This window comes from Rhinopithecus bieti, unplaced genomic scaffold (assembly GCF_001698545.2).
Source record: "Rhinopithecus bieti isolate Rb0 unplaced genomic scaffold, ASM169854v2 scaffold_11919, whole genome shotgun sequence".
NCBI classification, from domain to species: domain Eukaryota; kingdom Metazoa; phylum Chordata; class Mammalia; order Primates; family Cercopithecidae; genus Rhinopithecus; species Rhinopithecus bieti.
In genome coordinates, this window is record NW_016807055.1 from 1534643 (window position 1) to 1551700 (window position 17058).

At 41.1% G+C, this 17058-nt stretch overlaps 1 protein-coding gene across 1 annotated transcript in view; it reads right to left on the reverse strand.

Annotated features, from left to right (window-relative positions):
• Nucleotides 1-17058, reverse strand: part of ALG14 (ALG14 UDP-N-acetylglucosaminyltransferase subunit) — a 95356-nt gene that overhangs the window by 35796 nt on the left and 42502 nt on the right. Inside the window, exon 3 of the mRNA XM_017879795.1 lies at nt 11031-11162. Coding sequence (XP_017735284.1) covers nt 11031-11162 — 132 coding nt within the window. The remainder of the gene's footprint in view (nt 1-11030; nt 11163-17058) is intronic.

The following is a 17058-nucleotide window of genomic DNA, read 5'->3' on the forward strand; positions in this document are numbered from 1 at the left end:
GCAGACAAAAGGCATTGAGAAAGACCTTGTCCAATTCACATCTGAATAAAGTCCATCAGTAACCCCTTAGTTCCTACACCTCTAACTCCTGCAATGCTTAACTGTTTTTAACACCTATCTGCTTCCTACAGACAATTGCAGGAAAAGCCCTTAAAATGAAGAGTCACTGTGATAGGAAAAAAAAAATACCCAAACTGGTGAAAATTGAAGCTCATTTCCCAGTAGATCTAAGGGAGACCTAGGGGAAGAATTCCTGCAGTATAATCTGATTGGGGCAGTCAGAAAGGAGTGCAGGTAAACAGGCCAACCTCTAGGGTCTTTGTGACAAAAACATGTGGGAGAGAATGTCAAGGATAAGATGAAACAGGGGCTTCAACACGATCCCAATGGAGGGTAGAGGTGTAGGTGAGAGGAAGGAAGAGCAAGAACAGTTAAAGCAAGGAAGGAGACAGAAGAGAGAGGAGAGCCACGAGCATGTATCAGGCAGGGCTATAGAAGGGCAACCACCTTCTCGAAGCCCCTTGGGATGTGTATGGGTGATAGGTGCTCCTGAAGGAAACCCTGGGGAACCCCAGAATGACTCTAACAGCCACATCAACATCATAATTCAAGTAAATATACATATTTTTGAGATCTACGATATCTAAAATCCAATGAGGCACAGGAGCTCCAAGGATCGTATGTCCTGGCAGGAGGTGAGCAGCAGTAAGTGGTTTTGAATGGCAGGGAATCACTTTCCCAGCAGAGGGAGTGGCTTGGTTAAAAGCAAGTGGATCTGCCAGCTGTGATCATTCTATTGGAGCTTCTCATTATTTCTATTTGATAGGAAGGAGAAGCTAACTCAGAGAAGCTAACTGATTAGCTTTGAGTCGCCACACCTAACTACTGACAAAGCTGAGAGTAAAGTCAAAACCTCCTGATTCGTAGGATGGTATTTTTTCTTGTGTATCACAACTGAGGTAAAATGGATGCAAACCAGAGAAAAACGTAGCTTGGAAATTATAGGAAATCAAATGTGAAGCAAATATTCAGGACGAATTCTCAATCAAACCAATAAAGAAAATATGAGGTGGCCAGGCACAGTAGCTCAGGCCTGTAATCCCAGCACTTTGGGAGGCTGAGGCGGGCAGATCACTTCAGGTCAGGAGTTTGAGACCAGCCTGGCCAACATGGTGAAACCCCACCTCTACTGAAAATAAAAAAATTAGCTGGGTGTAATCCCGGCTACTCGGGAGGCTGAGGCAGGAGAGAATAGCTTGAACCTGGGAGGTGGAAGTTGCAGTAAGCCGAGCTCATGCCAATGTACTCCAGCCTGGGTGACACAGCAAGATTCTGTCTCAATTAGTAGAAAAAAAGAAAAAAGGGAAGGAAGGAAGGGAGGGAGGGAGGGGAGGTCAATATGGGGAATTCTTTTATGACCTTAAGAATGAAAGTTTGCCTTACATAAGCTGCACCTGGTTTCCACAGAGAGCAGGAAATTCACCCCCACCTTCTCCCAACCTCCAGCCCCTCCCAATTCTGTTTTTTCATAGAAGTGACCAGTGGGGAATTTTTCTCTCCTTGTGTGACTTCAGAGATGAATCATGTCTCCTTGAAAAACTGAAACAGGCAAATTGGCTTAGGAATAATTAAACAGCAACAGACCAAGTTCCCTGAATCCAGGCACTGCCTCCACTAACAAGGCTTATCTACAAAATACTGTACTGTGTAAGCAAATCTTGTGAAAAATAACATCTGGAGCTTTAAGATGTGGACACAACTGATTTAAGCATGTGACACCTATCTTTAGAGAAAAGTAATCATTTAGCCCACAAAAGCAAACCTGTTTTCACAAACTGTCAGCCATAAACATATTTTAAAAATTGCTTATGTGAAAGATTTGTATAAGTGGCTTAAATGTGAATTCAGGAAGACCAAGAATGTAAAATGGTATTTTGCTAACAAATGGAATTTGCTGCCCTTTGCAATTCGACAGCTGATTCCACTGCAGGATTTCATTTTTTATGGCAGAATATGGAAGGTCTGATACTGTAAACATGTGAAACTTATAAATCTGGTATTCACATTTCTTAAAAAAATTATCAGTCACAATATATTCTTTCCGTAATTTGAAGGTCTTATCAGCAGGGACTTTCTTGCTATTTTTAAGCGTGTATAATACCAGTTCAAGCTCTCTAACCTGTTTCTGACTGGATCTTTTACATTCCTTACCCAATAATGCTAACAGCTTTTGCAGTAAGCCGTAATCGTATTTGAAATGTGTAAGGTATTTACTCATTCCACTTATCCTCATTCTTGATTGTAAGGTCCTTTTGAAGAACATTTTAATAATTAATTGCCCATGTATCTTAGGGAAAATCAGTTAACCCTTTTGACTATGTGGAAAAGGCCCCACCGAAGGTGATAAGCAGATTGGCTTATATCTGCTTTAAAATGCTGTCCTGGTATGAGTGGAATTTCAAATTGCAGGCTAACAGGTAAAGAAGCGATAACCTGGACAGGCGTGGTGGCTCAGCCTGTAATCCCACACTTTGGGAAGCTGAGGCAGGTGGATCACCTGATATCGGGAGTTCAAGACCAGCCTGACCAACATGGAGAAACCCTATCTCTACTAAAAATACAAAATTAGCTGGGCATAGTGGTACATGCCTGTAATCCCAGCAATAAGCTTTCTACAGCTGATTTAACTTCGTATATGTTTTACAGTGGAAAAAGAAATCCATGATCCATGGCCGGGTGCGGTGGCTCATGCCTGTAATCCCAGCACTTTGGGAGACTGAGGCGGGTGGATCACCTGAGGTCAGGAATTCAAGACCAGCCTGGCCAACATGGTGAAACCCCGTCTATACCAAAAATACAAAAATTAGCTGGGTATGGTGGTGGGTGCCTATAGTCCCAGCTACTCAGGGGGCTGAGGCAGGCGAATCACTTGAACTCAGGAAGTGGAGGTTGCAGTGAGCCGAGATTGAGACTGCACCACTGCACTCCAGCCTGGGCAACAGAACAAGACTCTATCTTGGAAGAAAAAAAAAAAAGAAAGAAAGAAAGGAAAGAAAGAAAGAAGAAATCCACTACCAGCAGGCTTCAATGTATTCATGCTTTAAAAGAAAAAATTGGCTGGGTGCGATGGCTCATGCCTATAATCCCAGCACTTTGGGAGGCTGAGACGAGCAGATAACGAGGTCAGGAGTTCAAGACCGGTCTGGCCAACATGGTGAAACCCCGTCTCTACTAAAAATACAAAAGTTAGCTGGGCGTGGTGTCACACCTCTGTAATCCCAGCTACTTGGGAGGCTGAGGCAGGAGAATCACTTGAACTTGGGAGGCGGAGGTTGCAGTGAGCCGAGATCACACCACTGCACTCCAGCCTGGGTGACAGAGCGAGACTCAGTCACAAAAAAAGAAAAAAAAAAAAAGAAAGAAAATTATACAAGGAGAAAAAGAAGTCACCAAATTGCAAAGCATCAAAGAGTAAATGCTAACTGAAAAGATACATTTACTCAATGACTTCTGGGTAGAGTAAACAACAAATTATCAAGAAAGACCATGAAGATGGCCTTTGATCTCTAGAGGCTATTAGAAAGCACTGTCTGAGTTTTAATCTTTTTGTTTGTTTTTTCTCCCCCAAATGAAGTAAAAAACCCTAAGTGGTGGCCGGGCGCAGTGACTCACTCCTATAATCCCAGCACTTCTCCATGACCAACATGGAGAAACCAGTCTCTACTAAAAATACAAAATTAGCTGGGCGTGGTGGTGCATACCTGTAATCCCAGCTACTCGAGAGGCCAAGGCAGGAGAATTGCTTGAACCCAGGATGCAGAGGTCGCGGTGAGCCAAGATCGCACCATTGCGCTCCAGCCCGGGCAACAACTGCGAAACTTCGTCTCAAGAAAAAAAAACAAAAAACCCACAAAACTCTAAGCGGTTCTACCACACCAAGAAATTAAAGTAAAGCAATTGCTGATGAAAATGTTTGGGAACTCGATGCTGTATAGGTATGTGGTGGTTGCACAGCATGGTGAATGTACTAAATGCCACCGAGTTGTACATTGTAAAATGGCTACTTTCATGTTACGCGAATTTCACTTCAATTAAATAAATAAAGCAAGTGTACTCCGGTTAAGGTGAATGAGAAATTTTCGCCGTTTTCTTATGGTGCTTTGATAAAGAGAATATTTAACACTTCAGAAATATGTTATCAAAAAATTCCTTAGACAAATTCAGCGATTAATTCAGAGGGAGCAAAAGTTAACCAAGGAGCAGTTATGCAATGTTTTTTTCCTATTCTATTTTTTTCCAGCCCACCTAAAAGCTGTAAATGGTCATCATCAGGTTTTTAATAGCTTCTCTCACTTCTCCTTTCCTAATCTCTCTCCTATCCAGATTTACTCTTTCAAAATTTATTGAACTCCTACATGCCCCATGCTCTAGAATAGGTGCTAGCACTGCCAAGATGAGTAATACACCTCACCATTCCTCAAGGAGTTCACGGTCTGTATTCAAATTTTTAAAACTTCCTATGACGCTTCCCTACTGACTCTAGTTACATAAACTCTAAAACTTTAATGATCCCACTTAACTTGGAGGGCAGCAGCCCTTCTGAGGCTCTCCCATTACATATTCAATTATTGGTGCTGTCTGTGCCCCCTTCTTTTATTTTTTACGCAGGTCAAAGAGAAATTTTAAAGATTCTAAACAGAAACATCACTTTCTTGATTTTCAAGTGCTATACAAATAGAGCTCGTGCTTCACATGATCCTTTAAAATAAGCACTGAGAGTCTGTGAAGCTGGGACTAGTTCTAGGAATTACTCATGCACCTAAGGTCACTTCAAAGGCTTCCCTTCTCTTCGCCCCATCCTCTGTTCTCACCTCGCCACCAGCACCTCCCATTACCCTCGTCTGTAAGGCCAGGTCTCTGGAGCTCACTGCCCATGACCACATCAGTCCCTTCTTCAAGAACAGTTTTGTTTTCCTTTTTCTTATCCTCTCACAACTGAATTCCTTTCCATTCAACTTTCATTTTTGTTTTAACTGTGACCTCACAGCTACCCTTGGGAAAACACATTGGCTTTCACCTTGAACGGAAGAGTCCCCACCAGCCTCAGAATCCAAAATGAGCCTGTGATGGGCTGGAACAGTGACAACTCAAGAGTGATGCAGGCAAAGCAAAACAAGGGAGCAAAAATCACAGGCAAAGCCACGCTGGCTTCTGCAGACAGGAAAAACGTAATGTTTGCCAAGTGGAAAATCATCAACATAGAAAGAAAATCATTTTCAAGCTGCTGAGAGTCCCCAAAATGGAGACGAATAAAAACAACTCAAAGCAATCTAACTGCTAATATGCAGCCTAATTTTGACACAGATGTTGTTCTGAACTTAATGTGAAACAGAAGCTATAACATTTAAACTAAATACCTCATTTATGGATGGAAGCAGCTACAGGTTGTCACTCAGCCAATGTGTCAGTGGCACAGCTGGTCATTTCACCATGCAGCTGGGAAAAGCAGTTTGTCAGTCACCAGAAACCACATATTTGGGAGGATTTTCACATCAAACCCCTTCTCGCAGTGGACTCTGACCATCATCAGACTTGCTAAATGCACGTACAGTGCAGGGCCAGTCCTTCTGTATCTTTAAGGAGGCTGCCAAATTCGCAGCGCGGACATGGAGAGGAAACACAGAGTGAGAAGGAGTGACGCTGGCATCGTTTTAACGCATTATAGAGGGACTGGGCAACAGAGGAGCAGGAACTGAGGAAACCTAAACTAATGGCTTCCAATTATGATTTCATTAATCTTGGAAAACATGAAGCAGTAGACAACTGTGGTCTAATTGTTTCTCATTTGACTTGGCTTGGAAAACCTTACTCTCACTTAATTCCATTGATAGATAAGCATCTTGGGACAGTGGACCTTTTCTTTGTCTAGCCAAGTTTCCTTTGAACATGTTATGAAGTTTTTTGATCACCACCAAATATAATACCAGATGAAGGTCATTATACAAAGAGAATCAAATTAACAACAGTTAAGAAGAAAAAGTTCCCGTAAGGGTTCTGGCATGTCAACAAGAAGGTAATTGCCTCTTCTTAATATTTCAAACACATGTTAATTAGTAGGCCAATAAAAATTTTATATACTTATACAAACAGTGATAATCTTGGTGCCACCTAGTTTGTGGCTCACCACAGAAAACACCTAATTAAAAAAAAAAATCACAGTAACCTACTTATAGATAATAACCCACCATCCGTGTCATCAACTTTTTTCTTTTGAGATGCAGTCTTATACTATCCCCCAGGCTGGGGTACAGTGATCTCAGCTCACTATAACCTCTACCTCCTGGGTTCAAGTGATTCTCCTGCCTCAGCCTCCTGAGTAGCTGGGATTACAGGTGCCCACCATCAAGCTCGGCTAATTTTTGTATTTTTAGTAGCAACAGGGTTTCACCATGTTGGCCAGCCTGGTCTCGAACTCCTGACTTCAAGTGATCTGCCCACTTTGGCCTCCCAAAGTGCTGGAATTATAGGCGTGAGCCTCCGCACCCAGCCATCAACTTTCTACTGCTATGAACTTAGACATTTCACAGCTCAAACTGGGTATGGAACATGGAAAAAAATGACTAAATAAAATAATGGCCTTCTTTCATACAACGCGTGAGTGAGTGTAGATGTAATAAGTACATCTAAATTTGTCATAGTGAATTAAACCAGCTTCGGGCAAAGAGGCAGAGTATTAGGCTGAAATGGTCCATTTCCTTTCAATTTGTTAATATGAAGAATCTGAAATTTATTTTTTACTTGAATAAAAATTAAATTAGGTTTCATTTTTGTATGCAGAGCTCTTTCCTTGAGTATTTCATCTGGTAATGGCCAGGGTGGAATGAAGCCAGTAATCAAACATTGCGGACTTTGGAAACCCTCCTGGTTTTCAGACTCTTAATAAAGCCTGAGAAGAGCACCCGTGTAGGGAGTGGGTGTCTTTGTTTTGTGATGACTCATTTTATCCAGTATTCATTCATTTATTTTTAAGTCATTCCTCAAATATGTGGAAGCTTTTCTAGAAAGGACCATGGAAAATGCAAAAATACTTGGCCTTTACCCTCAAGAACTTTATAGATTTTTTCCCCCAACATAAGCAGTCCTCTTACTTTAATAATCAGCAATCTCACAAATTAACTTTTCTCTTCTTCTCATTGGAACAAACTAATTCCTCTTTAGGAGTATATTTTCAAGAGAATATGAGATCAGCCTACTCATTGAAGATTCACACAGAGACTTCTACTTTTAGGAAAAAATGAAAGACACAATTGTGAAAAAATCTTTAGGCTTCAAGATACAAAAGAGGATCCATCTCGCACGTGGAGTATTTAAAATTCATTGTAATGTAGGATCAGTGTGTACTTTAGCAGAAGAGCACAGAAGAGATTATGAAGGGTTGAGATCAATAGGACTATTTGAACATGGTTTTAGAAGGCTTAACAAAGTGTCCCATCACTCTTTTAGCAATCAACAACAGAACTATTAGAAAATCAGCAGAGATACAGAAGAACTCAATGGCATCATCAATCAACAGAATCTCATAGACCATTATATACACATTCTTTTCAAATGCCCATGGAATATTCACCAAGACAAACCACATCCTGGATCAAAAAACCTCAATATATTTTAAAATAGAGTATGTTCTCTGACCATAGTGAAATTGAACTAGAAATCAATAACAGAAAGATAATAGGAAAAATTTCCCAACACTTGCAAATTAAACAAAACACTGCAAATAATCCATGGGTCAAAGATGAAGACTTGAAGGACATAAAAAATACTTAGAAGTGAATGAAAAGACAACATATCAACATTTGTAGGATGAAACTACAGCAGTTGTGAGAGGAAAACGTATAGCATTAAATGCTTGTATTGGATATTAGAAAAGAAGAAATATCTTAATCAACAACCTAAGTTGCTATCTTAAGAAACTAGTTGGGCACGGTGGCTCACACCTGTAATCCCAGCATTTTGGGAGGCTGAAGCAGAGGGATGGTTTGAGCCCAAGAGTTCGAGACCAGCCTGGGCAATGTGGAGAGACCCCACCTCTACATTTTTTTTAAATAAAATAAAGAGAATCCTGAATACTAGAACAAGCTAAAAGTACTTTAATGTAGGCTGCAGAGATGAAGAACTATTTCTGACTTAAATAGGGTCTCTATTTTCAACTGAATCTGTATTTTGAGTCTACCTGTTGTTTCTTTACTCCATTTTCCCTGAAGTTAAAGTATAAGCTTCCTGAGGAGCTGTTTTATTCATCCCTTTTAGTACCTGCTGCATCAAAGGTATTTTTTAAAATACTAGATAACTTTTTAATTGAGCAAGTTAGCTAATATTGGCAGAATCTAATACATGTCTAAAGAAAATTGCAGTTACAGAACATCTTGGTTACTTAGGTCTCTCTGGCATGGGCAATTTCATGGATGCTCTTAAAGTGAACATGAAGACTTGAACTTCTTGATCTGTATGACTTTTCTGGGATTTTTCTAGGTCAAGTGAATAGCGAGCCATTTTCACAGATCACCTCAGGCCACTTACGGATAGAGCTGTGTTTACTCTTATACCTCGAGTGCACAGTATAAATCCAGTCACAGAGCAGGGTCCTAGTCAGGTTTCATCATTAGGTTTTAGGAATTCAGTCACATCTTCAGGCTCTACTTCTAATTCTAGCTCTGTTGCTACTTCCATCACCTCTGCAATTACTTCTTCCACTTGAGTCTTGAACCTCTCAAAGTCATGCAGGAGGGCTGGAATATACTTCTCCCAAACTCCTGTTTATGGACATCTTCCCATAAATCAAGAATGTTCTTAATGGCATCTAGAATGGTGAATCTTTTCCAGAAGGTTTTCAATTGACTTTGTCCAGATCCATCAGAGGAATAACTATGGCAGCTATAGCCTTACAAATGTTTTCTTAAATAATAAAACTTGCAAGTCAAAATTATGCCTTGATTTCTGGGCTGCAGAATAGATGCTGTGTTAGCAGGCATAAAGATATTAACCTCCTTGTATGTCTCCATCAGAGCTCTTCGGTAATTAGGCACATTGTCAACGAGCAGTATATTTTGTATTTTTTTAAAATAAAAACATCCAGCCCAATATATCAAGAGCAGTAATATTTTGAAAGGAAGCTTTGTCTCTTGAGTAGCAGGTCTCAACAGTACGTTTAAAATATTCAGCAAACCATGCTGTAAACAGATGTGCTGTCATCAAGGCTTTGTTGTTCCACTTATAGAGCACAGGCAGAATAGATCTGGCATAATTCTTAAGGGCCTGAGAATTTTCAGAATGGTAAATGAGCACTGGCTTCAACTTAAAGTCAACAGCTACATGAGCCCCTAACAAGAGAATCAGCTTGTCGCTTGAAGCTTTGAAGCTAGGTATTGACTTCTCCTCTCTAGCCATGAGAGTCCTGAATGACACTGTCAAATATAAGGCAGTTCTGTCTATATGGAAAATATGTTGATTAGTGTAGTCACCTTAATCAATTATCTTAACTAGATCTTCTGGATAAATTGCTGCAGCTTCTACATCAGTACCTGCTGCTTCACCTTGCACTTTTATGCTATGGAGATGGCTTCTCTCCTTAAGCCTCAACCAACCTTTGCTACCTTCAAACTTTTCTTCTGCAGCTTCCTCACCTCTCTCAGTCTTTACAGAATTAAAGAGAATTAGGACTTTGTCCTGAATTAGGTTTTGGCTTAAGGGAATGTGGCTGGTTTGATATTCTATCCAGAGCGCTCAAACTTTCTCCATATCAGCAATGAGGCTATGTCATGTACTTATCATAAAACCAGTGTGTTCAGTGCCATAGCACTTTTTTTTTTTTTGGAGATGGAGTCTCACTCTATCGTCCAGGCTGGAGTGCAGTGACGCCATCTCCGCTCACTGCAAGTTCTGCCTCCTGGGTTCATGCCATTCTCCTGCCTCAGGCTCCCGAGTAGCTGGGACTACAGGTGCCCACCACTACGCCCAGCTAATTTTTTGTATTTTAGTAGAGACGGGGTTTCACCGTGTTAGCCAGGATGGTCTCAATCTCCCGACCTCGTGATCCACCTGCCTTGGCCTCCCAAAGTGCTGGGATTACAGGCGTGCACCTGGTCTGGAGTAGCACTTTTAATTTCCTTCAAGAACTTTTCCTTTGCATTCATAACTTTGTTAAGTGCCTGTTGCAAATGCCTTCCTTACTAAGCTTAATCATTTCTAGCTTGTGATTTCAAATGTGAAACATGAGAAATACTACCTTTCACTTGAACACTGAGAGGCCACTGCAGGGTTATTAATTGGCCTAATTTCAATATTGTTGTGTCTCATAGACAGGGAAGCTCAAGGAATGCGTGTGTGTGTGTGTGAGAGAGAGAGAGAGAGAGACAGAGAGAGAGAGGACAGCAGGCTGTTGGAGCAGTCAGAACACACACATTTATTAAGTTCACTGTCTTATGTAAGCACGATTCACAGTGTCCCCAAATAATTACAACAGTAACATCAAAGATTACTGGTCACAGGCCAGGCACAGTGGCTCATGCCTGTAATCCCAGCACTCTTGGAGGCCGACGCGGGCAGATTACTTGAGGTCAGGAGTTCAAGACTAGCCTGGAAAACATGGTAAAACCCCATCTCTCTTAAAAATACAAAAATTAGCAAGGTGTGGTGGCACGCACTTGTAGTCCCAGCCACTCAGGAGGCTGAGGCAGGAGAAAGAGTGCTTTGTGATAAAAGTCACAAAAAAATCCAAGGATGATATCTTACTCTATTTCAGGTGCTATAATGAGATACCATGAACTGGGTGGCTTATAAAGAACTGATATTTATTTCTTACAGTTCTGGAGCCTGGGAAGTCCAAGATCAAGGCACCAGCCAGTTCAGGGTCTTGTATGCGACCTGGCACAGTGATAAATGGTAGCTGTTTAAGAAAACAGTATGTCCTGTTACTAATGAAAGATCTACAGGGGGTTACTTTCCCTCTCCTTAGTGATGGTCTTACTTACCAAATCTGGCTTCACCTGGTGAATGAGGGGAAAGGAGAGCCACATGGAGTGCAAGGTGGTGAAAACGGTGGAGGGCCAGGACTGCCGAACCTCCCGGCTTCTTGGAATTCGGTGAATGTAGTATTTGGTATACTAGAAGGAAATAGAAGGAATCCAAATCAACTGAGTCACTGATATCAAAGTTAAACATGGTAACAGTTAACAGCTGTAGAAATAGAAATGCTTTCTTTATTTTAAATTTTCATTCTAACCACTTTTAGAGTTGTAATGCCTACCTCATGCTTTATATAACACATCAGATGGGATCACATATGACGAAAAAGTTCCTATGATTCAAAAACTGTTAAAATCAGTTTGAACAATAAGTTGGGGGAAGTTTGTATAAACTACATTTCGGGCAAAGAATTTAACCTGCTGATATACAAAGAGTTCTTACCAGTCAATATATAAGACAAGTAACCTAGTATCAAGACGGGCAAAGATGGACAGATAACTCGAAACAGAAGAAATACAAATAATGATAAACATATAAAAAGATGGCCAACAAGCTGGACAACAGAAAACGAGTCATTTTCACCTTCCTGATTGGCAGTGACAGTGGATAACCAGTGTTGTTGAGAGTATAGGGAAATAGACATTTACATTCCCTTGTTAAATACCTGGGTACAACTTTTTGGGAGGGCAATCTGGAAATATCTATCAGAACCTGAAATGTGCCTCCCTTTGATCCAGCATTTCTGCTTCTGGAAATACATGCCACAGATTACCCCACTGTATCATTGTTTGTATCTGTGGAAACCGAAACTAGACCAAATATTCTCCAGTAGGGAATGGAGAAGTGCATACAGTAAAATATATGGAGATATGTTAACAAATGACATACAACTATATGAACTCATATGGAAGATATCCCAAGACACATTAAGTGAATCATGCAAGTTGGAAGACAGCAGGTTTAATATAATCCAGCATCAATTAACATACATACATACACACATTAGTATTTGTTAGTTTGTTTTTTTTGAGACAAGGTCTCACTCTGTTGCTCAGGCTGGAGTGCTTGGTGCAATCACAGCTCACTGCAGCCTTGACCTCCCTGGGCTCAGGGTGATCCTCCCATCTCAGACTCCCAAGTAGCTATAACCACAGGCACATGCCATCACACCCAGATCTTCCCATCTCAGCCTCCAGTAGCTGTGACCACAGGTGTGGGCCACCATGTCCAGCTAATTTTTTTGTATAGACAGGTTCTCGCCATGTTGCCCAGTCTGGTCTCGAACTTCTGGGCTCAGGTAATCTACCCACCTTGGCCTCTCAAAGTGCTAGGATTACAGGGTTAAGTCACCATACCCGGCCTATGCATTAGCATTTGCATTAAAAAAAAAAAATCTGGAACTGGGCTGGGCACAGTGGCTCACACCTGTAATGCGAGCACTCTGGGAGACCTAGGCAGGTGGATCATCTGAGGTCAGGAGTTCGAGATCAGCCTGGCCAACATGGTGAAATCCATTTTCTACAAGAAATACAAAAATTAGTCGGGTGCCTGTAGTCTCAGCTATTCGGGAGGCTGAGGTAGGAGAATCGCTTGAACCTTGGAGGTGGAGTTTGCAATGAGCAGAGATCATGCCACTGCACCTCAGCCTGGGTGACAGAGCAATAGTCTGCCTCAAAAAAAAAGAAGGAAAAAAATCTGGAACAGGAACTACATGCCACAAATTATACGGAGGATGATATTATAGGATATTTTCATTTTTCAGGTCAGAATATCTTTGAATATGTTTGAAATTTGCAACAAGAAAGTGATATTTTCATAATTAAGAGAAACTAACATATTTTCCTTAAATCAAAGTTCCAGGTATATTGGTTACCTATTTCTGTGTAACAGATTACCTCCAAACTTAGCAGCTTAAAACAACAAGTATATTCTGTTTCTCACAGTTTCTGTGGGTCAGGAACCCAGGAGTGGCTTAGTTGGGTTATTCTGCCTTGCAGTGACTCATGAACTTGAAATCAAGTGGGTGGCTGGGGTTGCAGTTATCTGACGGCTTGACTGGGGCAGGAGAATCCACTTCCAAGGTGGCTCACTCATATGGCTGGCCATTTAGTGCTGATTGTTGGGTGGCGTCCTTAGTTCCTTGCCAAATGGATCTTTCTATAGGGCTCCTGAATTAAGTGTTCTCATTACACAACAGCTAGCCTCTTAAAAGTAAGTGCTCCAAAAGAAGGCAAGGCAGAAACTGTAATGTCTTTTATGACCTGACCTCAGAAGTCACATTTTGGTATTTCTGATATTTCTGACATTTTGATATTAGTTATACAGGTCAACCCTATTTGATATGGAAGGGGCTACACTGGAATGTGAATACCAGGAAGTGAGACTCATCGAGGGCTTTCTTGGAGCCTGGCTACCACACAGTTCAGTCAGAAAGTAAAGAACAGAATATTTAATACATTCTTCCTCTCCCTTTGGCCTTGAGAAACAATATGTTCCTTGAGAAAAGAATAGAAAAGTCTTTTTCTAAACCAGTGAAAAGCATTTAACTACTTTCTTGCACTCAGAAAAAGGTGTGAAATTGTGTTTGGAGGCTTCTATTATGCTCCAAGAGAACATGAGTGCAGTTCTTATGGACTCAGCACAAAGTGAAAATGGAAATGTGTGACCACTCTGTTTCTTCATATGATGGCAAAGAATATTTTCTTGTCTCTCCGTGGTATACCAGTGTAGAATGGGAGATCTGGGCTCAATATGTATCCACTATTTTTATTTATTTATCAGTCTTTTATCAAATCAATGTTTTGTTTTCCTTCCAAAAGCTAAGGTACTAAATATTGAACTAGAAACTAATACTGAGTAGTTCCCAAACTATAAACCACTCAGAAGCAATAGCAAATTAAGGCTTATGCTCATCTAATTTGTGGAGCTTATTAATTGAAAAACAAGTAATAGGACAAGCAGTATTGCAGAGTCAAAACCCCTTCGCAGACAACTTTTGGGTCAGAAGTGTTTGGATAGGTAATATGGTTTATATACCACATATTAGAGAATAGCCTCTTTTGAAGTTTGGGAAAGAAAGAAAACATATTAGTATTTCTGCAACAATACATGAATATTCACACTAAATAGGATAAATAAAGACTATAAGCTTCATGCCGATTCAAATCAGGTTTTGCCGTTAAATAAGCCTGTGAAAAACAGGATTTTTTTTTTTTTTTTTTTTTTTCCCCATTTTCAGAGCTCTTCAGGATTTCAGACTAAGGGACTGTGGACCTATACTACAAACTACATTTGAATCCAGTAAAATGCCACGTCATTGTTATTGTGCTAAAAATAATTCAGTAGAATTCCATCATAGAAGTTTTTTTTGGCTGTTACTTCCACCAAATTGTGTGGCCTAATCTCAATATCTATAATATTTTATTTAAAAAATCATGGGTGTTTATCATGTTCCTATAATTTTTTTAAGGCTGTGAGCATACAACTTTACAAAGCAGCAGCAATGAACAGCATTTCTGGATTATATCCAGACAGTGTCACCGGGACCAGAAGGGTGATCAGTTTGATTCTGGCTCCCCTGATTACATCTTGGCTCCAAGGATGTAAACATCCAGGCCTGGTAGAGCCTCTGCAAGAGCATCTGGGGCTGGAGATAGCTTTCCTAGACCTGGACATGGAAGAAAGTCTACATCTCATCCCTGGCAGCAGCCTGAAGCAGCTAAGAAAATGGGTTTAGGAAGTCTCAGTTCATTTTCAGAAGAATAGAAACTAGTACAAGCATGTTCTGGGATGGGAACTGAGGGACCTCCAAGATACAAAACAGAAAATCAGGCCTGAGGGTAAGGCAACAAGACCAATAACTAAAGTTTGATGACCTCTCTTTTGACCTGTAGACGTACCGTACAAGGAACCAACCTCCCAGTCTCCAGACAGAAGTTTAGCTGGGAGGGGAGTCTTGGTTCCATTTGTGTGCTGGAGCTAGCTCAGCCAATGACCACATGCCTACAGTGACCAATCATCCAGATTGCAAAGGATGGTTTCAGTTACACCTGTTATCTCAGCATAATTATTGATAGTGCCCCATCTGCTCTCAGAAGTATCCATTTAAATGATAAAGCACATGGTTATCCACAGAGTAGGGCAATAAGGAGCCTCTTCCAAGTCAGAGAACATGATCCTTGTTCAGTACAGCCTGAAGAGTCAATATGATGGGAGAATCTGCATCAAAGTCAAGGATGAAAGTTGAAGTGGTAGCTGGAAAGAAAGACAAGTTGGAAGTCTTAACCGTGACATTAACAATGACTGGCACGGGATAGGAGAGTCCATCTGGTGCCACTCTCTGGCTTATAGCTTTAAACTAGAGAAGCCTCCACTTTCAAATCCCATCCAATCTTTCTCACATTATTTTTTCATAGCAAATCCAGGTAACTGAAAATCCTACTAAAAAGAGATTGCTCTATAAATCCAAGTCTTCACCTACACATCCCCCGACCATTGTGGCATATCAGTTCTCCTCAGAAATATCTTTCCTGACTAATCTTTCTAAAATATCCCCATCCTCCTCTCCCCCCACCCCCATGTACACATATTCTTCCCTCCCCCATCACCAAGCTTTCTGTGTGCTTTAAAATAGCATCTACTATACTGGTATATTATATACTTATTTATTTATGTATTGCTGTCTCCTCGATTAGAACATAACTTACAAAAGGACGCCAGGAAAGTATTTTTTAGATGGAGTTTAGCTCTTGTCACCTACGCTGGAGTGCAGTGGCATGATCTCAGCTCACTGCAACCTCTACCTTCTGGGTTCAAGAGACTCTCCTGCCTCAGCCTCCCAAGTAGCTGGGACTACAGGTGTGCACCACCACACCAGGCTAATTTTTGTATTTTTAGTAGAGATGGGGTTTCACCATGTTGGTCAGGCTGGTCTTCAACTCCGGACTTCAGGTGATCTGCCAGCCTTGGCCTCCCAAAGTGCTGGGATTACAGGTGTGAGCCACTGTGCCTGGCCTTAGGCCAGGAACTTTAATCTTTCCAATCTCAGTGCTTGTAAGAGTAGTTGGTTATAGTTTGCAGTAAAAAAAAAGAAAAGTATTTATTGAATAAATAATTCAATATGTCATTACACAGTAATGTAAATCAATTCCATCTTCCTATCACCTGGCTGAGATGTATTTAGAATATAGAAAGAACAAGAGGCGGGTAATTTGAGAGTGTATACTTAAAGCCTTATTTGCAAGGGCCACTCCTTAAATGGGTTGAACTGAATGGAATTCATGAAGCTAGAGGAGAAAGGCTGGGGTAGTGCAGGGAATTGGGGATTTATAAACAGCCAAAGCTAGGAGGCACCAAGCCCCAAGGGTTGGGGAAACAGGAAGGAGAGAGACAAAGGAATCGAAGACAAATGCCTCCCTTCCCTAACATGTTCTAGGTGAAAAGCCTCTGTGGGTCCTCTTTCCAGAAAATAGGACCATGAGAGAGGAGTGTGCTGAGGCTTTGAGGTATGCACACAAAGGGGAAAGGAGCCTGCCAATCAGAGCAGCAGGGCATCCCCTTCTGCATCTAACACTGCTTCAAAAACTCTCTGCCCCACTGTTTTTCTATGATACCTGCTATGCTGCCATGCAGTCAAGTAGATGGGAACCTGGGCCATCCTGACAGGGACAGTGCCCTCCGATCACCTATGCTTGACACAGAAATTGGGTGCTGGGTTACTTGATGTCCTGTGTCACTTAAAGGAGACACTGAGAGCCAGGCTGTGGCAAAACCTTAAGAGTGTTTTTATTATTTTACATAGTTTTAGAAAATAATCAACTATATAAAGAAGTCAATGAAAAATAATCAATACAAGGCTTATATTCTGGTCTTAAAAGTTCCTTTGAAGACGAGAATGAGACAGAGGTTCAGACAGCTACAATTCAGGCCTGCTATGACCTTTGGCCAGGAATTACCTAGGGGTTCTGGCATCTGGAGAAATCCAAATGAAGGCATCCTTATAGACGTTGTTTTTGTTAGTCTGTACCTTTGCCC